This window comes from Prionailurus bengalensis, chromosome F2 (genome assembly GCF_016509475.1).
Source record: "Prionailurus bengalensis isolate Pbe53 chromosome F2, Fcat_Pben_1.1_paternal_pri, whole genome shotgun sequence".
Taxonomy (NCBI): domain Eukaryota; kingdom Metazoa; phylum Chordata; class Mammalia; order Carnivora; family Felidae; genus Prionailurus; species Prionailurus bengalensis.
In genome coordinates this window covers 57,515,502-57,542,892 of record NC_057353.1, presented here as the reverse complement: position 1 = coordinate 57,542,892, position 27,391 = coordinate 57,515,502, and the positions used below count along the sequence as shown (strand labels likewise).

The following is a 27,391-nucleotide window of genomic DNA, read 5'->3' as shown; positions in this document are numbered from 1 at the left end:
CAAAGGTGTTAGAAAATATATTTTAAAAATTCACTGATGCTTGAGAATGGGAAGAGGAAATCTCAGTTGCCATGAGGCTGTAGAAGATTCCTAAGAAAAATATATATAAATAAACTTGTAAATATACATATGTGAAATACAGAGGTAAGCTGAGAATCTCATAAACCACTGCCATCATGGGAGACTGCTGTTACAGTTTATGCATAAGAGGCCACTGGTCACTGGGGCTAGAAGCCTCCAGGGAGGGGTCCCCTAACAATGCTGAGAAAACACAGTGATTACCACAGAGGAAAATTTTTCAGCTATGGAGCCAAATGCCCAGATATGGAAAAGAGTCCAGTGCAGTAATCACCCAGGGTGCCTGCGTGGTTCAGCTGGTTAAGCATCGGACTCTTGATATTGGCTTAGGTCATGATCTCATAGTCATGAGATCAAGCCCCACATGGGAACTCCATGCTGAGCATGGAGACTGCTCGGGATTCTCTCTCTCTCCCTCTCTCTCTGCCTCTCCTTCACTCATGCTCTCTCCATCTCCCAAAATAAATAAACAATCTTTTCAAAAAAAAGAGTGTTCTAACTCAAAATGAAGACCACAAGAGTGGACTGTACCATAGATTAATAGAGGGAAAAGTTAATACCTAGAAATACAAGGTGATTCTGACATTAGAAGAAATAAGCTTGAAGGTGGCAGGTGTTGAAGGTGACGATGGGGATTTTAGGACCTGCAGTGTTACAGAGAAGCAAGCAAATACGAATGTTTATTTGACAGATGCTCAAAGCCAACAATCTTGTTCTCTTCTCAAGTACTTCCTCCTGCCCCTTCATCACAGGCTTGACAACCAGTCTGATTTACCACATTATCTTCCAACATGCTGCTTTAGAAGAACATTTTCTCTGCTGCTCTCTTCATATGCTTCTACTTATACCCAAGGAAACATAGTTAAGAGAGGAAAAGAAAATCATTGTAAATCATTATATAGATATCCTCACAAAAATAAAGGCAGAAACTGTATTCATGAACAAATAATAGAAGTTTATGAAACAATAAAAAGTAATAATCATTAAATATTCAAGAAATGACAACATCATTTTTCAGTCTATAGGTTGAATTGAGGTTAGATAAACATGGAATTAGATAAACATATATATATATATATATATATACACACACACATATATATGTATATATAAGTTGGAGTATATGTAATTAGTAAATTGTATATAATTTACTAATTATATGTAATCAATATATACATATATATTTACATATATATTTCTTCAACAATGCAGAATAGAGAATTTCAAAAATGAGAATTTGAAAGATTGAGCAACAGGAAGGCTAGACCTCAAATTCCAATATTCAATGTAAATGAGTTTTAGAGAGATGAGAATATATAAGGAACAATATTTTAAAGGAAAGACTGCTAAAAATTTCTTGAAACTTAAAAAAAACCTTGCAAGTTATTTGACAGATAAAATCTATCAAGCGCCAAGTGTAAAAAAATTATAAACCAATACCTAGGTAAATGATAGTGACATTAAAAACAGCAAGTCTAGGGTCGATTGGATGGCTCAGTTGATTTGAGCATACGATTCTTGATTTCAGCTCAGGTCATGATTCCAGGGTTGTGAGATTGAGCCCTGCATCAGGCTCCACACTGAGCATGGAACCTGCTTGAGATTCTCTCTCTTTCTCCTTCTGCCCCTCTCCCCCACCCGTGTTCTCTCTCTCTCTTTAAACTAAAAATAAAATAAAATAATACATAAGATAAATAAAATAAAATAAAATAAAATAAAACAAAACAAAATAAAACCCCCAGCAAGTCTAAAAAGGAATGCCACTATTTATGGTAAGGGAGAAGAAAGATGCATAGGACAGATTAATTATAAGAAAATTAGAATCCCTTTGGTATCATATTTCTCATCAGAATTACTGGATGGATACAAGGCCAGGGAAAAACACCTTCAAAATGGTGATGGAACATAACTTTGAATTAAAATCTGTGGCTTATCAACTATCATTCAATAGTGAGGGCAAAATAAAGACATTTTCAGATGAAGAAGAATCCATTTTTTCGATGACAGAAACAATTTCAATTTCAAGGCATGAGAGAAATGCAATTTTGTGAGCCCTGTTGACAATGTCATCCCACCATAACCTGGCACTTAAGCCTGTTTACTCCCACTTAACATTTTCCAAATCCTGGAAAATGTCATTTTTCTAAAATATGTAAGTCGCCAATATTGCCCCTTCCTCTGCCACCCCCCAAAAAATGCTTTGAGTAGAAAAAAAAAAATTTTGGAGAGATTAAACTGATAGATACCTACTTCAAAATTAGCCCACACTCAGCCAACATTTTCTCTTAACACATTCTAACACCCAGGGACCTAACTTTTCCTGTTCTACAAACTAGCCTAAAGACCAGTGAAAGTTGCAAAATTACAAACCTCTTTCTCTGATATTACACTTGGTTAGGGATAGAATTATACAAAAATCTAGAGAAAAGTCACTACGGCATAAGAAAAAGAAAATATCAAATCCAGTGTATTAAAGGAATCATTGTACCCATATGTGGTTTCTGCTAAAAATATAAGGGTGTTCAAAAGTTAATCCAAAATTATTGTTTGGTTAAAGTAAGAGCAAATTATAGAATACCTTTGACAGCATACTACCACATAAAGTATCATACATATGTAAACAATACTATATAGTTGTAGATAAGATGGTTATATTCATATAAATATAGATGTTTATAATATTCCATATTATGTGTGTCTGTGTATAATTATAAAAGCACGGGGAAAGAATCGGAAAGATACACACTAAATTGGTGCTGGTAGATTGCAGAACCAACAATGTATGCTTGGTGGAATATCAGAATAGAGGCCATAACTTTATCTCCAACTTTTACCTTTTAACTGTAATTTTAATTTTTTTGCTGTAGTTTTGAGAACTGTATTAATGTGATTTCATGTGAATTAAAAACCTAAACAACCATCACAGTAATTTACCACTGACATTCATAGCTTCACGTGAAGACCCCAGACATTTGGAGCCTCTGTGAATACAAGTTAAGAGAGTGCTTTCATGTGCTTTTAAGAGAATTTTAACCAACCTTTTTCATTTTCATGCATATAAAAAACATTTCTGGAGGAACGTATCTGGGTAATTTGGAATACAAAATTGATACCTGTCCTAAGGAGTTTTTTTCGGGGGGTCTAGTAGGGGAAATAATTAAACCAACAAGTGTCAGGGAAAATGGCTGCTCCTAGGGGAAAGGCATTCACTGAGAGCTGTAGGAGCACTGAGGCAGACATTACCTCACATCCTGGTCATGATGTAAGGATTCACTGCATCATGTACAGATAAGAAATGTTTTCAGTATTTGGGGGAAATACATACATGTGTATATATGTGTGTGCATATATGTAGTGCAGACAAAAATTTAAATCTTGTCCTAATTGTGCTGTTGGGCACAAACACTGGCCTGTGCTCTGATGACCTCAGTTTTCCCATCTACAAAATGAGAGAACTACATTAATTGTTCCCTAAAGGTCATGTCATCAAATTGTGTTCACAGGAATAGCAAAAGAGGGGCACCTGGGAGGCTCAGTTGATTGTGTCTAACTTTGGATCGGGTCATGATCTCGTGGTCTGTGGGTTCAAACCTTGCATCAGTCTCTGTGCTGGCATCTCAGAGCCTAGAGCTTGCTTCAGATTCTGTCTCCCCCTCTCTCTCTGCCCTTCCCCTGCTTGTGCACTCTCTCTCTCTCTCTCTCATTCTCAAAAGTAATAAACATTAAAAAAAATTAAAAATAAGAGTAGCAAAAGAAAAAAATTTAATTTGGAAAATGTATTAATCTTTTTTTTCTGAAATATCTCAGATATAGAGAGTGTACATCTACTAAACTGGGCATGCGGATATCATACGCCTAAAACCCTTGGAAGGTGACTTTAATCTTCTATTTTTGCAGAAATTGAAAAAGAAAGTTGTGGTGATCCTGGTACACCCTTATATGGAATTAGAGAAGGAGATGGATTTTCTAATCGTGATGTTTTAAGGTTCGAGTGCCAGTTTGGGTTTGAATTAATTGGAGAGAAATCCATTGTTTGTCAAGAGAATAACCAATGGTCTGCAAACATACCCATCTGTATCTGTGAGTACCAAATGCTTTGCTTTCTGATAGCATATGTTACCCTGTCCTTGCATATAATTGCTTTTGTAATTAATTGCAAAGAGCTGGAACCGTGTAATTATTTTTGAATGAGTAGCACTTTGTGATACTATCTTTAACAAGTGTGCTTATGCCAAATTATAAATTTCATTAAAGATTTAAATAAAGTTAACATAGTTCACTTGGTAATTGCAAAATATATATTACATCTGTTCTTATAGAATTTTATTGATGGCACTTTACACTTTATAGATAGGATACCTCTTATGGAAATTATACATCTTAGCTAATTCTAGTAGATTCATTTATTTATTTTAACAAGATAGTATATGCTTATTTTCAATCAGAAACACTTAAAATATTTAAAGCTTATATTCTATGTATAATGCATGAACTTATTTTTACTTGTAGATGCTCACACTAACGCATACTTATGTGCTGTTTATTTATATTGCACAGAAAAAAACTCCATTAATGTTTATGATATACAGTATAGTTGGATTAAAAGAATGTATTTGTTTAAATACATGAAAACATTCCAATGTAACTACAACAAAAATATAATTTGTATTATCTATTGATATACTTTTAGTTTCAGTTAAATACCAACAAATGCAACTTCCCAGATATGGGTGCAATATGGAAAATTTTGCTTTTTGGTTTTGACTATTCACTATTGAATGGTAACGTAGAAAGCCAATACTCATGAAAATAAAAAAAAATGTTTCTTATGTAGCATTCTGAAGTTATTTAACATTTTTAAAGAAGTAACAGAACTTTTAAAGAGACTACAGGTCATCTAATATATATTTTGCATAGTTAAAAATAATAGGGGTGCCTGGGTAGTTCATTTGGTTGAGTGTCTGTCTCTGGATTTCGGCTCAGGTTTTGACCCCCGTGTTGGGCTCTGCACTGTATGTGGAGCCTACTTAAGATTCTCTCTCTCTTCCCCTCTGCACCTCTGCCCTACTCATGCAAGCTCTCTCTCTCTCTCTCTCTCTCTCTCTCTCTCTCTTCAAAAACAAAAACAAAACAAAACAAACAAGTAAAAAGAAAGAAAAGAAAAAGAAAATAGAAAATAAGCAAGCAATACTATCTCTCAGTATAGTGTCTGGATACATATTGCAATGATACCTAATCTGATGTTTTAGCAAAGTGGGTATTTTTTGAATGTTCCAGAAATTTCCCTAATTAAAATATGTTTTGCTTGCTCTTTAGGGAATGTAGGAGAGGAAGAGAGCATAGACCTCCTCAATAGATCCCTCTCCTTTAATGTCAGTGTTCATCCCTAACCAAGATCACCTTGTGAAGTTCCTGCTGTAAAATAAGACAATATATTAGGAGAATTTGATTGGATTTCGTTAGCATTATGGAAAACTTAGCAATACTTCAAAAGATTTCACTTAAAGACCTTTAGTTCTAGGTATTCTTCCATGGAGACAATGTGTAATATGGAGAATCTAGTAATGTAGTGTATCACACCAAAAATAAAACTATTTGGGGCATCTGGGTGGCTCAGTTGGTTAAGCATCCGACTTCAGCTTGGGTCATGATCTCACGGTTCATGGGTTTGAGCCCTGTGTCTGGCTCTGTGCTGATAGCTCAGAGCCAGGAGCTTGCTTTAGATTCTGTGTCTCCCTCTGTCTCTGCTCCTCCTCCTGCTCATGCACTCTCTCTCTCTCTCTCTCTCTCTCTCTCTCTCTCTCTAAAAAATAAACATTAAAAAATTTAAAAGAAAATAAAAAATAAAACTATTTTAAGTCATTTAAGAGATGCTAAAATACAGTCAATAAAATATTTAAAATAATGCTGACTAAAACAAATTAAACTCTTGAAATTCTAGAGAAGACATTTTTTACTATTTTTAAAAAGAATAAAGTCCTAAAACTTGATATATGATAAATATGTAGTAATGAATAGTTTCCTGTATACCAACAATATCTAATTTGAAAATGTAATTGAAAGTTAATTTAGTCAGAAAAATAAAATTATAAAATATGTAGAAATAATTCTTACATAATTCCAAATAACTCACAGAAAATTACAAGCTTATTCAGAAAAGGAGAGTTTATGGAAAAAAAAAAGAGATAGATGCATGTTACAGAATGAGAGGGCATTATATTAAATATGTGAATTATATAGAAATTGCCTTGAAATTTCAGTAAAAATCCTAACATAATTTCTTTGAGAACTGATGTAATGTGCTGATACACAGCTAGGTAAAAAAACAGGCAACAATAGAATAGACAAGAGACTTTTTTAAAAGAAAAAGTGCCTATGTACTAAAGTACATAAAGATACATCTAACAATATTAAGTTACTACCGTAAAATTAATATGGTACTCACAGAAATATAACACTGAGTCAAAGGAAATTACAGTAACAACTGCATCTAATACAATTAAGGGTTTAGAGTATTATAGTGGCATTGGCCTATTTATCTGACAAAGGAGATCAGCATGACAGATTTTGGTCATCCCTTGTCCCAAATGGGGATCATTTAGATCAGAGACTAGCAAACTAAGGACTGTGTGACAAATCTAGCCTGAAGCCTCGTTTGGAAACAAAGTTTTACTGGAACGTAACAGTGTACTTTGGTTTACCTGTTGCACATGGCTGCTTTCCTTGCTATAGGAAGAGTTAAGAGTTGACTCCTGCTATAGTGGCAGACTTAAGTAGTTGCAAAATAGACCATGTGGCTTATAAAGCCAAAGGATTTACTATCTGTCCCTTTACAGAACACGTTTGCTGAGCCTACATTTAGATCAAGGGTTATAGAATCAGAAGATTCCTGGATGCAGGCAGGTAAAAGTTTGAAAAGGGCACAGGACTAGGTACGTGTGTCCCCATTATGGAAGTGGTAGGCAACTGTAGTGCATTCACTTTTTCAAAGAAGCTAGAACTCCACATTTTTCTGCCTCAATGTGAAATAGATTGATTTTAAAATGTGACTTCAAATTTTTGTACAGGCATAAGAAAAAATTGTATCAAACACATTTGCAGTCTGGATCCAGTCCAGTGGCTATCAGTTTCCAAGACCTGGTTTTAACTCCTAACATCGGTCCGTACAGACGAGGCAAGCTTAGGTTAGAAAGTATTTATTTAAAATGATAAATAATTATACATGTATAATAAGTAACTGATTATATATATACATATATACACATATATATACACATATATATATACACATATATACACATATATATATACACATATATACATACATATATATATATATATATATAATCCCTATTGTTATTTTACATATTTTATACATATATGTAGGTATAGGTATATTTTTGTCTTTATATTTCTGTAGATAGGTAGATATTGGTCTAATTTCTGAATGTTAATAAAAGATCTGAACTTAAATGCAATATAAAGAAATTATTATTTTTAACTCAAATTAAAACAAATTATGCTAAAATTATTAACAGAATAATGTAGGAATACTATATGAATTGTAATATTGAATGAATATTATAAACTAAGAGTTCATAGTCTTAAATATCAGATTTCATGAGCCTATAATTCCCAAAAAAGAGAAAATGGAGGAATCTTCATATTTACTAGTAGGCAAAGAAGGGCAAATTAATAATATGAGATATCATTGTTCCTATCAATTAAGAAAGGTCAAATAGTCATAATATTTTATGCTGGTGGAAGTTTTGTACTCTCTAATGTATTAATTGTACTTCAGTATGAGTTATATTTCAGTAAAAGTTAATACAACTTTTCTAGACAGAAATGTAGCAAACTATTTTCAGGCCTAAGGTTCATACTCTTTGTAAATAAAATTTGGTGCAAAATTAGATGAGTTTGATTTTGTTTAAATTATGTAATAAAAAACACCAGAAGACAACACATCATTCCTTTATGATTTCCGCTATGCACTAAGACCATTTACTTTTCTGTTTTTTATCTTTTTTTCAACTTTCTAAATGTTCTGTGTGATACTTTAGCTTAGATGTTGTGAAAAGTTAAAAGAAAACTGGAGAGGGATGGAGCAGGGGCAGTGAGAGACTTCATCTTAGAAAGGTGTGAGTTTAGTTGTTTTTCCAGCATTAGCCACTAGTGGTGGATGTTTATAAAAGTTAGTTTGTCTCCTTTGTCTCCTTGTCTGTGTTGTAAACTCTTAGAGCTTCCCATGGCAATGGTAGGATTGAAACTCACCTAGTCACCACCCTCGTCCAAGTTTTGTCTGTGCTACAACATCCCAGTTCTGTTAATATCTGCATAATATTTTTTGTCTTCAATCATTTGATGAGCATTATTGCTTTGTGTGGAAATCTATATATATTTCACCATTTTTTTTTTAATGAGAAAGAGAGAGAGAGAGGGAAGGAGAAGGGCAAGGCAGAGGAAGAGGGAGAGAATCTCAAGAAGGCTCTACAATCAGCAGCTCAGCACAGAGGCTGCGTGGGGCTCGATCCCCCCAGGGTGAGATCATGACCTGAAGCAGAAATCAATCCAGGGTCCCTTGCTTAACCGACTGAGCTATCCAGGTGCCTTACCAGTCTTCTTTCATATGCAAAGAAACAAAAACCTTGAACAGCACTCTAACATAAATATGATAGATGTCTAAATAAATTGCCTTTATTACTCCTATGATATTTTTGTGCATATTTAAGCACACGGCTATCCAAAGTAATAGTTGCCTTTTCTAATATGTGAAAATAGTAACCTTTTTTTCTCTGTTTTATAAGATAATTTACATTGTTTAATCTTATTTTTTTCAAGCTACTAATTGGTTATCATAGTTGTAGAATGTGGCAAAATAAGGTGAGATATTACTTTTGAACATTTATTGTATTTTATAATTTTAACAGTTCCTTGCCTGTCTAACTTTACTGCACCAATGGGAACAGTGCTTTCTCCTGATTACCCAGAAGGGTATGGAAATAATTTAAACTGCATCTGGACCATAATCTCGGATCCAGGGAGTCGGATACATCTTTCTTTTAATGACTTTGATCTGGAATCTCAGTTTGACTTCCTTGCGGTTAAAGATGGTGACTCTCCAGACTCCCCGATTCTTGGAACCTTTACTGGGGCCGAGGTGCCCTCCCATCTGACTAGTAATAGTCATATACTGCGATTGGAATTTCAAGCTGACCACTCAATGTCAGGACGTGGCTTCAACATCACTTATAACAGTAAGTTTATCTTTTCCATATAATGTATTTCTACCAAGTAGAGCTAGAAAGGAATCAGGTAAACCAGCTCTCTGGTTCCATAGACAAGGAAACTTAAACAATGTTTTATATATATATATATATATATATATATATATCAGGCCTGATATGAGGCCTGATATTAAGGAAATATGTTTCAAATATTATGATGTCAGCCAATATATTAGTTTATTCTATTAAATCTTATAAGCATAAGATCAAACCTAAAGTGTATCATATGCTTTGCTCCATTATTGGTGTGCAAACATATAAGGGAAATAAATATTTCAAAATATTCATAAACCAATAGGGAACCTTAAACCAATAATGACAGCACAGAGTTACAATTCTAGAGATGAAAGTCACAAGGCTGAAATTCACAAGAAACATTACAGAAGAGAAAATCATTAACATAGGAGCAGTAGACCACTGACCTGCCACCATGGGGAAGAAATACCTTAGAGATTAAGAGCATCCTCTCTACAGTGAAACTATACAACTTCAAATGTTGGCTTTGCCCCATTTTTAGGCTTAAAATTGAGCCTCAGTGTCCTCATCAGTAAAACCATCTTTGGTTTCTATAAGGAATAAATTAGGTGATGCAGGCAAATAATTTGTCATGGAGTAGATGGTGCATAGTAAATGCTCAATAAACATTAGCTGTCATTGCTTACTTGCCTTTTGAACTACTACCTTAACATCTCATTTAATTGTGTTTACTATGTTGCTATATTTTGACATTTCTTTGAGGTTATTTACCTATTGTCGGCCACTCACATTCTTTGTATTTTTTTTGAAAAAAAAATGCCAAATATATAGCAAAAAGATGAATCACATGAAGGAGAATATATCATAGTAGGTTAATATATTTACATACTAATGCTTCTGTTTGCAAATGTTTTTCTAAAGAATAGAACACTACTGAGTTTTCTTGTTTTTTTTTTTTTTTCTTCCCCCTCCCTTGAAGGTACCACACTCTGGCACATATTGACCAACTTGATGAGTTAATATTTGTTAATATTTGTGACATATGACAATAGGATCTAGTTTCCTGTTCTCTAAAAAAGAATTGCATCTAGGGGTGCCTGGGTGGCTCAGTCAGTTAAGCCTCCAACTTTGGCTCAGGTCATGATCTCACTGTTCATGAGTTCAAGCCGCATCAGGCTTTGTGCTGACAGCTCAGAGCCTGGAGCCTGCTTTGGATTCTGTGTCTCCCTCTCTCTCTGCCCTTCCCAGTTTCACTCTCTTCCTCTGTCTCTCTCTCAAAAATAAATAAACATTAAAAAAAAAAAAAAAAGAATCACATCCCTAACCCTGACAATCAGTGCTGAGTTTTGGCAATTAGTAACAGAAAGCAGTTATTGCCTTTTCCAAGTGTCACTAGTGGTGAAATTGTCAACATGTAATTGTATATCATTAAAGTTAAATTAGCTGTGACATGTGTCATACAGACTGCTGTATAAAAGAGTTGCTTTATCTGAAAGCCCTTTTAAAAATATTTCATATGTATATATATATATACATATATATATGTATGTATACACATACACACACACACACACACACTTATCTATCTATTTATAATTTTTATTTTGTCTTCAAGGCACATTATTTTTAACTTTAATGTTTATGGTACCTTCAGGGAATTATGGAAATATGCCTCCTTGTTTCTTGTTCTGTGTCTCTAGTAAATAATTTAATTGATCATATGAAAATTCTTATATTTAATGTTTTCTACTGAAGTTATTTTTTTTCTGAAAAAAAAACTTATCAGGCATTATATATAGAAACAACAAGGCTTAATCAATTGCAGTTTGTTTTGTTTTGTTTTGTTGTTTTTTTGGTTTTTTAGTTTTTATATTTTATTTATTTATTTATTTTTCAATATATGAAGTTTATTGTCAAATTGGTTTCCATACAACACCCAGTGCTCATCCCAAAAGGTGCCCTCCTCAATACCCATCAGCCACCCTCCCCTCCCTCCCACCCCCATCAACCCTCAGTTTGTTCTCAGTTTTTAAGAGTCTCTTATGCTTTGGCTCTCTTCCACTCTAACCTCTTTTTATGGTTTTTGGGTTTTTTAGAATCACAACAAAAACCAATAATTAGAAATAAATGCATCTACAAAAATATATTGTCTCTATTTTAGAATTTACCTTAATATTCTTCCATACCATATAACTTAAAAATGAGGAGAATGGTAAATCAAAATTATATAATTTATGAACAATATCAAAGTAATGATTAATGAGAAAATTTAAAATAACTGCATGTACTTATGTAGCATGAATATAATAATGTAAATACCTCACAAACTATTTTTTACACATTTAGATTTTGCTATTTTAAATATTCTTCCATTTGTATTGTGCTGATTTAAACATTCATGGTGCATGTTTAGTCATACAGATGAATAAAATGAGAAATTTGGAGGGCTCATTTAATCTATAATCTTCAGAAATTCAAGCATATTAATATGTAAGCATATTGTCCCTACACTGCTGCTGACTTGCTAAGACTTGCCTAAATATATCCTGGGAGACACAAAATAAAATAAAGTGGCCCTGAATTCAAGAACTCACATTCTCTTGGGGCGCCTGGGTGGCTCAGTAGGTTAAGCATCGGACTTCAGCTCAGGTCATGATCTCAGAGTTTGTGAGTTTGAGCCCCATGCCAGGCTCTGTGCTGACAGCTCAGAGCCTGAAGCCTGCTTCAGATTTTGTGTCTCCCTCTCTCTGTTCCTCCCCCACTTGCACTCTGTCTCTCTCTCTCTCTCAAAAATAAATAAAGATTAAAAAAAAATTTTTTTTAAAGAACTCACATTCTCTTGCAACATGAAACAAATAACCCAAGATACAATATGTTGTTGAGAAAAAAATTAGAAGCCTTACAAAGGGATACATTTCAATCCTATCTCTCTGACCTGAGGCAAATACTTATCTGTTGCTGAATCTCACATTACTCTTTAAAGTTCTAAATGTTAAATGAGATAATGACATTTCCAAAGCTCCTTATAGCAGTGGCTAGAACATAGTAATTATAAGAGTTAGCTCCCTTCCCTTTTCCTAGATGGCAGAAAATAGATGACAAATGGAAAATTAGAAAGAAATTTTAAGACTTTCATACCAGATTGGAACATTTCACTATAGCCTCACAAGACTATTTCTCCATTCCAAGGAGTAACATGACGAAAGTTTGCAGTGAGATGTGGTCAACGTGCTTTGTATTCACAATAATTGGAATTCTGACCAGTTTATACAGAAAATTTTACATACTGTAAACCCCAGTGATCTCCAGAAGTAAGCAGAAACAATTCTGTTTTGAAATGTAATCTTAGATTATAATTCATATTTTAAAACAATCATACCTATTTACATCATGGATATACATCACAGGCAAACAGGGTCAAAAGGAGAGGCTCTCATTTTTTTTTCTTTTTTAAAAAATAAAGGCTTATCTAGAAATAAACATAATCTTTTCAAAAGTCGGCTTTTCTCACTCCACATACACAAGGGTCCCTCTCATACTGCTTGTTTGTGTGTTTTTGTTTGTTTCCTCTTCTCCAGCATTTGGGCATAATGAATGTCCTGATCCTGGAATACCAATCAACGCACGGCGGTTTGGGGACAACTTTCAATTAGGAAGTTCGATTTCAGTTATTTGTGAAGAAGGATTTATTAAAACCCAGGGAACAGAGACAATTACGTGTATTCTTATGGATGGAAAAGTAATGTGGAGTGGACCAATTCCAAGATGTGGAGGTAAGTGCAATGGTCAGTGAAAATTATAACCCCATCGTTGCAGGATTTTTTACCACAATACCCGGACTCGTTGTCTCGCCACTTTGAAGAATGAAATGAAGAGGTGAACACAAAATGAGCAGCAGGCCAAAATTCCTTAGAATGTAAGATCAGAAAGGAAGAAGAGTAGAAAAGCTCTCTTTACAGAGAGAGAACATTAGAAAGTGAATGCCTGTGACTATAGGCAACAGTCGCTGTCGTAGAAGGTTCTGGTCAGCACCCACTCCCTCCTTCCCCCTTGTTCCTCCTCAGGTTCTACCTTATTGGCTTGATAGCTCTAGGTGCTGGGTTGTCCATTCCTGATTGGCTCATTTCCATTGTGTGAGGGTGGTCTATGGCCATACTTCGGTCTTTTGTCAAATTCCTGAGAGAAACCCGAGAGGAAGTAGGTGGGGTCTGTTATGTTCTTAAGAAGAACCTTAGGCCTGGGGGGGTTTGCTGTGGTCAGATACTCCCAACATTGTTACAAAATAGGTGTTTTTCCCCAACCAGGGACCTCAGGCCCTAATCTTTCCCTCTCTTCCTACTGAATCCTATTTTCTTCTATTATACCATCATCATTGTGCACTGGAAACTGTATTTAACCATATATGCATATATACATTAGGTATATGTGTTAAACAAATTACACTTTTAGTTTTTCATGTTAAAATAATTGCTTAGAAACCTTTTAAAAAGTCCCCTTTAAAAAGAACTCTTAATAAAAGGTATACATTAATAAATGGTAAATATTGGTTGCATGTGCAAATTCTCTTTAGTGTACTTCAGAGTTACAGTTTAGTACACTTTCTAGTTTCTAGTCATCTTTTTTCTTGGTATTTTAACTATTTATGGTATCGATATTAAATCTTCAAAAATGTGTTAACAATTATTATTTGCAATAAATAAATTTATGCTAAAGCAGCCATTATTTAAAATGTGTACTTTTTGTCAGCATAGTTCACTAAACATTTTTTTTCAATTTTGATTTACTCAATAAGATATAGTCAAGAAAATTCAAAGAAATGTATGTGCGTAATGTATGCGTGTGTGTATGCAACGTTTGAAAGTTTACATCTTTGAATATATACACTTATCTAAAGTCACTAATTATATTGGCAAGAAGGAAGGATGATCCTACTTAAAAATAAAATATACCAAGTATAGTTGTCAAATTATTTATTAAACAATTTTTTTTGTACATTTATATATTTTTGAGAGACAGAGAGACAGAGCATGAGCAGGGGAGGAGCAGAGAGAGAAGAAGACACAGAATCTGAAGCAGGCTCCAGGCTCCGAGCTGTCAGCACAGAGCCCGTCACGGGGCTGGAACTCACAAACCACAAGATCATGACCTAGGTCAAAGTTGGATGCTTACCTGACTGAGCCATCTAGGCACCCCTATAGTGTGTCGATTTAGAATCTATAGGTTGTGTATATGAGGTGTGGAGCTTCATTTAGAATTTCACATTGGGATTAACATTCTTCTTTTCTCCTTCCACTCCAGTACCAAAGGTTACATATCTGTTTTATTTAAAAAGATGTAGAAGGGGACACCTGGGTGGCTCAGTCCATTGAGTGTCCGACTCTTGATGTCAGCTCAGATCATGATCTCACAGTTGTGAGATCAAGCCCCGTGTCCAGTTCTGTGCTGAGAGTGCAGTCTGCTTGGAATTCTCTCTCTCTCTCTCTCTCTCTCTCTCTCTCTCTCTCTCTCCCCCCCCCCCCCCCCCCCGCGCTCACACTCTCATAAATAAATAAATAAATAAATATTTTTAAAAAATGATATAGAAGAACTTTTACTAAGGAACAGATTAACTAGAGCCAGGAAACACTTTTTTGCAGATCACCATGTAATGATTAGGTGATAATTTTTAAATAATTACTTCTTTTTCTTGCTCTCCTAATTTTTCTTCTTACGTGTGTCCAAACTGACAATGAAATTTTATTTTTTTCTTTTTCAATTTCTGGCTGTTAAATTGAGAATATTTAATGTATAATTTTCAGAAGTATAGCAGACTTCATTGACTAATACAGCCATTACCTACAAATGCTGCCATTCATTGAGTTGAACATTTTCATAATGTCTCGTGATGAACTACTTCAGACCATGCAATTATGCTTTCCTATTCGCCCCTTCAATTAGCACCACCTTCCTCTTCTAATCACTTTCTCATTTGTAATATTAGGGACTGAACTAGATGACTTCACGGTTCTTTTCCAAACCTCAAAGGTTATGAGTTTAGTCGGGGCTACCTTCGCGATGGTTATGATTGTGCTATTGTGTTTTCAAACAACATGACAGGATTGCCCAATAAAAGGCTGAAATAAAAAAAGAAAAACAGAAAGTAATGTTCATTTTTTCCCATTATACTTTGCCCTTGAGCACATTCATTCCTGAACAGTTGCTGATCCAAACTTGAGGAATCAATCAGAAAAGCCTACACTAGTATTTGAAGGAAAAGTAGGAGATGGAAGAAAAAAATGGGTTCAGGCCGAAGGAATGCCACTGATTCAATGTACTGGAGTGGAGGATAGAGGCTCAGGGTTTGATGATAATAAGAGGGGTGCCAAGCATGCCAGGCTTTGCAAACAATCCTGGATGGATTAAAATTATCCTGTGGCCAGAGGGAAGCCACTTTAGCTCAGAAGTGATATGATCAGAGCCTCTCCCTTCTCTGCCCGAGGAGTTGTATACAGGCCAGTGGACAGAAACAGAGACCACCTCTGGGTAACTGTTGAGTCTGGTTAGAGCCTCAACTGCCTCACTTGGGTGTTGGTTGAGAAGCTACTTGTTTCCTAGCTGAACGGGGAGTAAAAATAACGAGCTTGACACCAACAAATCTTTTTATGAATCACTGTTTCATTTGAGAGAACAATTTTAGCGAGATTTTTCACTGTGAAAAATGAATGGTATTTAACCTTTAAACACGAGTGAAACAAATATTCTGAACTCTAATTTGGCACAGGCCAGGAGGCCCTTGTGACATCCTAAAAGAGCTTTGTGGAATTCCCGAAGGAGAGTATTTTTTTTCTGTGTGTATGAGTGAAATTACAGACACTCGGCTCACTTTGCCAGTTTCTGGATTTTATCCCACAGTGGAAACATGACTAACACTCAAGTTGGAGACAGGGAAGGTAGAGTCAGAGTGGGCTGAAAGCGATCTTACCGTGGCACTGGGCCAGGTTACCTGCCATATCCCAGGGCCATGTTGTGAGGCAGTTTCCACCCAATAAAGCAGACTGCTGTCAACTGCTGTATAACTAACTCTGGTGGGTGTAATTTCTGAGACTCTAAGGTTTGTAAAGATTTCCTTTAGTTTTAGTTTTGCCTCAATTCCACTTAGCTGTGAACAACCAAAGCCTGAGACTAGCCGAGGAAAGCTCATTCTTTTTCTCTCCTAATGTGTTTTCATCGTGGTGGTGGTTCTACCACTCAGCCGCTCCCACTGATGCACAAAACTATGTCTGGGAGCCCTCTCTGCCCAACTTCTTTGTCCTTTAGACCTGTATTTTGACACAGAAGTTTTGCTTATTATTTATTGCAATTTATCTTTTGGGGCATGATCACAGTCTTCAATATATGCTTGCTATTTTAGCTGAAACTTTTTTGTCATCATATTAAATATTTTATATAGGTGAAATACATACTTGTGTATGTTTTGATAAATACAAATAATTCTTTACATTTTATTCTCTCAGAATTCCAAAATTAAATGCGTTGTTGAAAGTTGCTTAAAATGTTTGGATTGCTATGTGTTAAAATTAGGAAGTAGGAAGTTGCTTGTTTCAATCAGAATTTATAGAGCAAAGGAAGTCAGTATAAAATGTTTTGATAATAAAACCCAGAGTTTCAACCTCTTTAAAGATTGCCCTCTCTGGGGCGCCTGGGTGGCGCAGTCGGTTAAGCGGCCGACTTCAGCCAGGTCACGATCTCGCGGTCCGGGAGTTCGAGCCCCGCGTCAGGCTCTGGGCTGATGGCTCAGAGCCTGGAGCCTGTTTCCGATTCTGTGTCTCCCTCTCTCTCTGTCCCTCCCCCGTTCATGCTCTGTCTCTGTCTGTCCCAAAAATAAATAAACGTTGAAAAAAAAAATTAAAAAAAAAGATTGCCCTCTCCCTCCATTACCACCGCTGCCCCCCGCCCCCCAACCCCGTCTATTGCAATTATCTAGAAGTTTAGGCATTTGGTAAATTAGTAATCAATGACAACCAGTCTTCAACTCTAAAACTGTGGAACATTGTTGAAAAAAGTGAAAGGAAATGTTTTATCAGTCCTAGTCCTTGAATAGGGATTAGTGAGAGGAAAGAGAGACATGAGATCATAATTTGTTGCAGTTCTATGATCCCACAGCTGAACTTGGATTCATTTCAGGGAGCTTAAATACAATTGTGGAACAGAATTGGGTTATACATTTTATTCACTGACCCGAAGTTCACCACTGATGCATTAACTAAGGATAGATTTAGGCTATCTTTGTGAAAATTTGAACCTTTTTCTCTAGAATGGGTTGACGAAATTCCCTCATGAGAAAGAGAGATTACAGACATTCTAAAGCTTTATGATCTTTCAGTTTTGCTAATGGAAAACAAAACACATTAATTATTGTAATCAGCATTGATTCAAAATCACTTTGAATTCTACAAACTGTTCACCTAACTCAGTTTAGTGACGATCAATGACTTCTTCATTTATACGTTAAGACTGTAGCCTGAATATAACTGGCTGTATCTAGGGCCAGTCTCTGCATGGTGTCTCCTTCAAAGATCTACCTACAGCCCATGAATAGTGTAGACGATTATCATAGGTCTACTTTAATGGGCTGCCATAGGCTTTTCACGATATGCCATGAAAGCTTCCTAAAAATCCTCCTCTTCTGTCTTCACCAAAGTTTCCCCTCAGAGCAGCTACATAAACACCCTCCCTCTTTTGCCCTGTGGTCCCCTCAAGACCCCTCTGCTCTCACATTCATTTTTTTTTTCTGCACAGCCCAAACCCCTGTTGGGCACCTGTGAGCCTCCTCACTAAAATTCAGCCCTCAGGAAGTTCAGTTTTCTCTTTAGAATATTTTTCCCTTGGGTTTTCTTCTTTCCACACCCTTTTTCTTTCTCCTAATATGATCAGAATTTTTCTCAGGGGCCTCTGAGGGCATTGTGAGACTCACCACATTTACTTCAAAGTCTCTTCTACAAGCCTAGGTGCTTGGAAATTTGGAAAATGGGGGAAAGGAGCACTCTATTACTGTATTTGGGTTTATTTCTCTCTTCACCTGTGCGTATGAATGTATCTTCTGAAATATGGGTAAGATGTTGCTTTCACTTAATTGTTTTTCTCAAGGGAATAATATGCAACTAGATTTCCTTCATAATACCAAGCAGGAGAGTCTTTTTCTCAGTAAAATCACATTACTAGTTCTGGAATGTTCCTTATAATGAATACTGCTATACAGAAGACAAAATTCAAGGTATAATATTTGACTCAGAGAGGTTTCCTTTGTTGGGCTTTGGGAAACTCACTAGTCTCTGACCACCATAATCTGCCTGTCCAAATGCCAGCTCTAAAAGGCTAAGACATATATTTTCCATACCTTAAATGATCTGAGCATCATTATTTGGCCTTCTTTCCTCAGTGTCTATCTTTACCATTTTTAGGTTAAACTCTATTAGTCTGAGTTCATCCTTCTAAAGTATAGCCATAATTAACTTATTTTTTTCTTAGCTTTGATTTCCTTCACCAGATTCATAAGTCTCTTTGTAGTGGGGTTTAAATATATGCTTACTTGGTAAACTGGCTATAAATCAACTCTGACATGTACTTGTTACAGGTGCTTCTGATCCTCCCATCTGTTCATACCTTTTCCTAGTGGAAGTCTTACTTTTAACTGTTTATATGAGGTTACCACATACCCAGCATATGACGTTCCAGCATTTGAACACAGCTCAAATTCATTTGGATATTCATGTCCTCTAGGGTGGTGAGGCTGACTGCCATTAGATGGAGGTTTTGATGGATCTGAGTTCACAAATAGTACCTAATACCCAGTGCTATAGATCAGGAGTCAAAACCTCAAATGCTTACAGGAGCAAGGCAATAACAGAAACAGATTAGATGGGCTAAATAGAACACGCTGCCCTCCTAAGAGGGAGGTGTGATTTCTCGCTTTTTATAGAGGCATGGTTACAAATAAGCATTTCTCTTTTTAACATCAATAATAACAATAATGAATAATACAAGAATGATATCATTGACAACTGATGACAGTGTTCCCATTAGTCCTGACAGTTCCTTCATGCACATTAGAAAAGGGCATTTTCCAAGAGGGAAATGGCTTGAACTAGTGATTACCAAGGTCACTTTAATTTGAGATCCAGCAGTAGCAATCAATCCTTTGGGAGTATGCAAGGTCAATGGAGCAGGTCAGGAGACATATACCAACCTCTCCATTTTGAGAAAGCACTCCGGTGTCTCAAAAAATTGGGTGTCCTTTGGACTTACCTAAGAACCATTTTCCAGATAGTGATATCATGAAAAAGTCTTTTGACTACCTCCTTTTTGTGAATTTGTGTAACACTGCTCAAATGTGATCCTCAACCAGAGTCTAGGCTGGAACACCCTATTCTGAACTAAGCAGTCTCTCCTGGATTGTCATTTCAATCTAGAGTAGTCTCTATAATCTCCTTCTGACTTTGCATTGATATTCTGCTCAGCGCGATTATCTTTCATCATTTGGCCCTATATATATTTTTTTCTAATAGTTTAGCTGCTGGTATGGCTCAATTATGTGGTATGATTTGATTCAAGGAGACTCAGGAAGTGTCCTAGTTATTCAGGAAGCATTAATAAAAAACAGACATGTTTGCTTTGTTTTTCTTTAAGAGTTAAGATATGAAAGTTTTATGCAGTACAGTAAATAGAAAGCTTCCCAAATACCTTCTTGAGCTGTCTCTTCCCCCATCCTCCCATTCAGGGTAACTGTTACATGTAAAAATCATCTTCATAATCATCATTGTCATTGTATTCATAATCATCATCACCATCATCATCCTATCTCTCTCTCTCTCTCATGCTTACATACAGTCCTATCATCACTAAGCTGTTCTCTCCCTTCCTGTTTTCCCTGTCTCAGCCCCATGCCCTTGCTTCCATGTATTTAGTCCCTCTCCTCCACATTCAACCCTTAGATTAACACGAGACCTACTCATTCCACTCTACTGTGTCCCCAAGAAAGTTCAGCCTGTTCTAATAGTTTCAGTTGAGATTCTATCTCCTTGGAAGGTTGGTAAATGCATTATATCTCATTATAAGAAATTATGCATGAGTTTAAAAAAATAAAAGAGGAGAACGATCAAGTTTTTGGCATATCTTTTCAAGCTATTCTCTGGGTCGCATTTCTACTTTATGAATGCCTGATTCTGTATTTGCCAGTAATAAACCAGCCAACAAATCCCAAAAGAACTTGAAAAAGATACCATGCCATAAGACAGAATAAAACAAGAAAGTTCTCTTTCTAGGTGTCAAGTAGTGAACACTATGTCATCTAGAGTTTCCTGTTTTAAAAATCAAGAGAGTTGGACATAAATTAAGTCTCCTATCTTTGTTGCAGTCATAGAAGGAAACTGTTCCTGAGTATGAGGATTTATTATTCATTGGTGAATGTCATTTTTTAAAGCTACTGAACTCAACTCAGGTAGACTGAAAGATGAGAAGGATTTATTTACAGACCAAAAATGAGAGTTGGGTTAAAATGTATTCATTATTTTGTTATAAAATCTGAAGTACATAACCATTTACTTTTTAAAATCAGATGTTTCTTAATACTTTAGAGTTATAATTATTTAACTGTTCATGGTAAAATAAGTTAGACAATCTAAAATTTATATATTTTTTGAGTTTCATTTTATTAAATATACTACTCAGGCTCATTTTAGTCTCTCTTCCTGGTTTCTCCTCATCCTGATGATCTCTGTTTGTTTCAGAGCTAGGTCTTGAATATTTTCCCCTCTCTGTTTCCATTCACTCTATGGGTAACTGTCAACCAGTCTCTAACTTTAAATAATATCTATGTGCTGATGTCTCTCAAATTTACATCACCAGCCTAGTTCTTTGCCCTGAAGTCCAGACTCATATATTCAACTTCCTACTCAACATCTCCATGTAGATGTTTAATAGGCATCTCAAACTTAACCTGTCCAAAACTGATCTGATCTCCCCCTGTCACTCCAAACCTGCTACTGTCACAGACTTTCCCCATCATCATTAATAGCACTCCATTCTTCCAGTAATTTAAGCCAAACTTCTTGGAGTAATTTCTGACTCCTTTCTTTCTATTACAGCCATACATAATCCATCAGAAAAATCTGTTAGCTGTACCTTTGAAATATATTCAAAACTCATCTAGTTCTTACTTATTCCACTGCTGACATCCTGGTCCCAGCAACCATCATCTCTGGCCCAAATTGCTACAATAAGTCCCTAACTGGGCTTCTTCCCTTGTTCCTATTCAGTTCTGTAGAAATGATTTGTTGCCCAATTCATCTATGCTCACTGATTAATTTCTTCATAGTCATTTCTCCACTGAGACTCAGAAGGGTTCTGATGCATACACACTATCTGCATTTCTCCTCATTTTTACCTGGATTATGTCTCCCTTGCTCTCTGAGCTGTAGCTAGCTAACAATAGCTTCTTTGATCTAAAGCAATCCCCTCAACAAAAATGGAAATAGAATATTGGCCTTCTGGATTACATGGTCATGTTCTTGAATATAATTAGGATGTAATACATTCATTGGACTGCTTTATAGATAAAGAGGATTACATTTAATGAAATACATTGGAAGAGTCAGATGAGTTGCTATTGGCTCAAAGCTGTTGATTTAATTAAGACACCAAGTTAAGACTAAGCGAAAGAGAAGTCACCTCTTCCTTGTGAAGATTCATAATATTTAATATTATTGCCATTGTAGCCTCCCTGACAAGAAAAAACATTAGGAGCAAAATGTATGGCAAACAAGGTATAGAAGCAAATTTTTCTATAGCTTTGGAATTGGCCACCTAGATGCTCAACCAAGGAGAAAAAAGTTTCAATACCCATTCTATAAAAAAAAATCATAAAGATAATAATAAATTGAAGTCCAGATACCCCCTTCATGGCTAGTTAAGTGTGTTCTAACTAACTCATCTCTCTTAATCATAACTTCAGGCACCCCACTCCCAATTTATATAAGCAGCAAAAAGAAAGCAAGGCAGATCAAGATCTAGATCTATCCATCTATCTGTCAATCTATCTGAAACTGTTGAAGTCAAAAGTTGTTCAGTTTTTCATTTATCTCCCTATAGGAAGGAGGATGCTAGTCTTTTTCTTCTCAATCCAAGTTGAAGGGAAGGGCTTTAGAAGAATCCCTCATAGAGAATGGAGTTGCCTGGGAGAATGAGAAACAAGAATCCCCAGGTGGATATCTGATTATACAATGTAGTACTTGCTGATCTGTCTTCTGTGCTGATTGAACAAGAGGAGGAAAAGTGGTGAAAGCTGACAGACTGAAGATGAAGAAAGCTGTCTAGTTCAAACAATTTGGCAAGTCAGTGATATGCATTTCCTATGCATTAAATGAATACTAAAGAAGGTACCCAAGCTTGGCCACCAACTGTAGGAAACTCAACAGCCTGAAACCATAGGGTATACTGCCAGGGGTAGGAGCAAGGAAGTTACTGGAGAAAGTTGAGCTCCTCCTATAAGAAGCCACCTTCCCCACTCTTGGTCTTTTCAAAGGACACATTTATTCTCATGGAGAACAAATATTTTCCATATCTGACAAATAAAGGCATCAGGGAACAGTCAGGGGTAATGAGGAAAACAGCCATAGCCAGGAAAGACTGACAGCACAATCTGTCCTGTCCTAGTCCTGACACATAACAAGGAAAAGAACCTAAAAGGAAGAGGAAGGAGTCAAGACAAGGGGGGAGACTATTCCAAGTGCTGAAGTGAATGGAGGAGTGAATCAGCAAGTTCTGATTCTCCATCAGCACCCTTCTCCCCATCTTCCAAGCCTCTATGGCCATCAAGGATGGACCTTGGATGGATGGGTGGAGAGAATAAGATAAGAATTTTCCACTGGGCTAGACCAAGTTTTTTAATACTGAAAGTGATGAGAATATTAGAGGATCTGTCCAACATTTTTTTAAGGAGATGGAGATTTGCCAGTGCATGCTTGAAAGCAGCAGAAGGAAGGAAGGAAGGAAGGAAGGAAGGAAGGAAGGAAGGAAGAAGGAAGGAAGGAAGAAGGAAGGAAGGAAGGAAGGAAGGAAGGAAGGAAGGAAGGAAGGAAGGAAGGAAGGAAAGGAGAAGAAAGGAAAGAAAGGAAAAAAGGAAAGAGACCATTTCTGGTTTTGTTCCATCAATTTCAGAATGCACCATAAAATGTTTGCTCAAGCAAGAACTTCCTTGCCCTCAGAGGAGAACTTTCTGCATCACTATGGCTTATTCTCATTCTTACTCTCTAATGGGTTATCTGAGAGAATTCTTTCAGTGAATAGGACGGGATGGAAGTCCTTGAAGAACTTTTGGGAGAAAAGGCTGAATCCACATGCCTGATGAACTTTCCCTTTGAGTATAAGAGTTTTTTCTCTTGAACTCAATTAGCTTCAAATGAAAGGAAACCCTTCTCATTCACAGATATTGCATTCTCTTTGGAGGGACTTCTTTTGAGGGAGCAATGAGAGTGACAATCCAAGGCATAGATCAGAATTTATTTGTGGTTCTCATTGAGAGAATGTGTGTACATCTAAAAATAAACCCCACTTTTAATTACGTGTTTATGTAGTATTAAATTCCATCCTCCTGGAGAGCTACCCTAGGGAAATGGAAGTACTAACAATCTGCAAGGTTTTGCTCCCACTGTTGGGGCGGGGGAGAGGGGGATGAGTCTGAGAGAAGGGATAAAGGGGCAATGGAAGAAGGTGCAGAGCTGTGCCTGTTTCTCTGTAACCCTGGCCCTTTAATTTGTGTGTTTCTGGTTTCTCTTTTTATCCTAAATTCAGACCCAACATGTTTCTCATTATTTTCTTTGAAACAATACCCAACCACTCTGAGGTTGAAGAGAGTCAGTGATTACTTCCCATACCTATATCCCTAAAGCCAGGTAGGATAGGGAGAAGGATGGAAACATCAGTGTTTGATAACCTGGATGTGGTACCTAGATTTTATCATGCACAGCTCCACAGAAAGGCTATCTCTCAGACCAAATGTTAGAATACTCACTTTGTAATTTCACTTATAGCCAAACCCCTGAGATCAAAGCCATCTCTTCCCATCCACAAATCCCTTGTGAGCACCTAACTGCTGCTTCTCAGATGAAAGAGCGTCTCCTGCTGTGGAACACTAAACATTATCTGAATTTTATCTGAATGTAGGCTGAGGCACTTTTGACTCTTTCATACAGGTCTTAAAACATACTGGCTATTTTGAATTTGTCCGTTCTACTTAAAGCAACACAGAAATGAGTCAGCACTCCAACGCAAATTATTTATAACAGACTTTCTTCAGACCTTAGAGAAATAAAAGTAGATAAATGAACTATGCCTACTTTATATTGGTCATGCATGCCCTGTTTTTATTGCCAAAGACAAGGGGGCTTAGAGGCAACAATCTGTATTTCACTAACAGATGCAAAACACCTCTTTATCTCAGGAACCTGAGACATTATCCAGGAGAATCTTGATGCTACAGACCAGTCATATCTTAGATTTGGTCAGTGGTCTATGGGCTAACAGCAGCAAAATGGCCTGTGAAGACAGGGTGGGGGGAGGATCATGTTCACAATGGAGCTTTCTGGATCCCACCCTATAATTACTAGAAGTGTATTCTGGAAATATGCATTTAACAAGTTCCCGAGGTGCCCACTAAGGTTGGAAAGGCTTCAAAAGGAGTAACCACTGCATAAAACCATGACGTCTTCTCCTTCTTCCTCCAAAAAGTGTAAGCTTCAGACACACAGAACTATTGGACTCTCCCTCATACACATTAGTATTTCTCACTTCCTAACTCTGCTCTTTCTGTCCAACTCTCCCTATCTTCTATTCTTGTTCTTCTTGTTCTTGTTCTTCTTGTTCTCCTCCTCCTCCACCTCCTCCTCCTCCTCTTCCTCCTCCTCCTCCTCCTCCCCCCTCTCTTCCTCCTCCTCCTCTTCCTCTGTCTTCTCCTTCTCCTTCAATCTAAATTCACTTCTGACAAAATTGCCTTTAAGAATTCTTTCCATTTAATGTCCTTAGGATGTTATCTGACCCTGCCTGTGTTGCTAGACTGTCTACCCAGCTTAAGCATGTACTTGGTACTGCATATTAGCTGTGTCTGTCTTCTTTATAGAGTGTGTGTCTCTTGAGGGCAGAGGAAATATCACATGAATATGTTTTTTAATTTTAGCACCTGGCACAATATCTTATATATAGCAGAAACTAAACAAATCAGGCTCTGAGCTGACAATGTAAAGCCTGGTTGGGATTCTCTCTCTCCCTCTCTCTCTGCCTCTTTCTCTCTCTCTCTGTAAATAAATAAATGTAAATAAATAAACATTTTTTTTAAATGGTGTTGCTAGAATTTCACATTTGTATTAAAAAATCTTTGGGTTGAATATTCTTTCCCCCTAACCATCCATCTTTGTCTTCATCAAATCTACCTTAAAGAGAATAAGGTATGTTTAATTAAATGTCTCTTATAAAAAGGAATCCAATACATCTATCTTGGAAATAGTGCCTTATTTGGAATTTTAAGATTCAAATTCGAATCTCACCTCTGCCACTACCCAGGTCTGTGTTTCTTGTGAAGTTGTGTTTATGCTTTTTTCCTCATCTGCAAAACTGGCAAAGGAAAGAAACCAGCATTTTTATGCTACAAGATTATTAAAGAATCAAATTAAGTAACGTATATAAAAACATACTCCAAACTGGAACACATGTCTCTCTTAGTTGGTATGGCAGAAATATGTAGCTGTTCATCTTTAAGCTGTGTTACCCTGTTCGTTATATAGAATTGTAGATGGGGAAACAGTTACCCAGCTGAAGGACTTCTCACAGCTTCCTTTGCAGTTAGATATGACCGTGTGAGTAAGCAGAAGTAGTATAAATAACGTGTAGGCCATGGTTCATAAAAAGCATGCACAGAATGGTCTTCTACGCTCTGTTTCCTTTCCGGCCAACTGAAATGGAAATAACCTGCAAGGCAGTCTAGGAAGTCACACATTGAAAGAGGCCAACCCTTTCTCGTCCTGTGTCATGAGAGTTTGGTCGGGGGGGAAGACTATCTTGCTAGTAGAGTGATCTCATTATACTGCCACATGATTGTGTCAAAGAAATATTTCACCAGAGTTAGAGGCAAGGAGGATGTATGACTTTATTCAAGACTATTGCAATAGAAATTGAACTCAGTTGCACTGAGGGATGGTTTAAGGGCTGAGGTGGGCTAGTGGAAAAGTACTGAAGGAAGTTAGGTGAGTCATCTGGAGTCTTAAGTCTGTCTAAAGTTTTGTCAATTTGAAGGCCATTTTGGTCAGGTGAGAAATAAACTATTTTGTTAAGCTATTAAAATCTAGGTGTTTATTTATTTTACCAGCTACAGATATCTTAATCTAAACAGTTAAAGGAGAGAATGACCCAAGCAGAAATAGTCCATCCCAGCCTTTGCCAAAATGCAGTGATATAATATTGAGTATCGGTCAATACCTACTTGATTTGATTAAATTAAACTATTTTTTTTCAAAAGGTTGCATCTTAAACCGCCTTTTAATTTTCTTCCCTCTACCCGTTCACCTTTATCTTCTACCTGCATTAAAGCTTTAGCATTAGTCTGTGTTGAAAATGATGCCCAATATAGACAAGATCTCCAGTTTCTATTTTCTATTTTTTCTTGTGATATTTCACAAACCTTTTAGCCTCAGCATCAAATCTTATTATCTTTCTATGTAAGATTCCATCCTGTTTTGTGCTCCCCATTATGGGAGTGGAATCACCATCCATCCATTACAAGCCAGGGGCCCAATGACCAGTTGAGATTTCTTCTTGCTCACTCATTGCATGTAATTAATAAATGCTTTTGAGTCTACCTCCTAAATATCTCTTGCAGTCAGTACTTTCCTATTACCATCATATCTCAGCGTCTGATGATACCTTCTCTGCATAATAGTATATGATCTCATCAACTCCATATGTATTGCCCTTAGTCCACTTTACATGCAATTGCCACTTAAATGAAAATCTTTTTCTTTGTGTGT

At 36.4% G+C, this 27,391-nt stretch overlaps 1 protein-coding gene across 1 annotated transcript in view; it reads left to right on the top strand.

Moving 5' to 3' along the window:
- CSMD3 (CUB and Sushi multiple domains 3) overlaps positions 1–27,391 on the top strand; it is a 1,274,540-nt gene that overhangs the window by 821,197 nt on the left and 425,952 nt on the right. Inside the window, exons 14-16 of the mRNA XM_043601622.1 lie at positions 3,976–4,158; positions 9,009–9,335; positions 12,920–13,114. Coding sequence (XP_043457557.1) covers positions 3,976–4,158; positions 9,009–9,335; positions 12,920–13,114 — 705 coding nt within the window. The remainder of the gene's footprint in view (positions 1–3,975; positions 4,159–9,008; positions 9,336–12,919; positions 13,115–27,391) is intronic.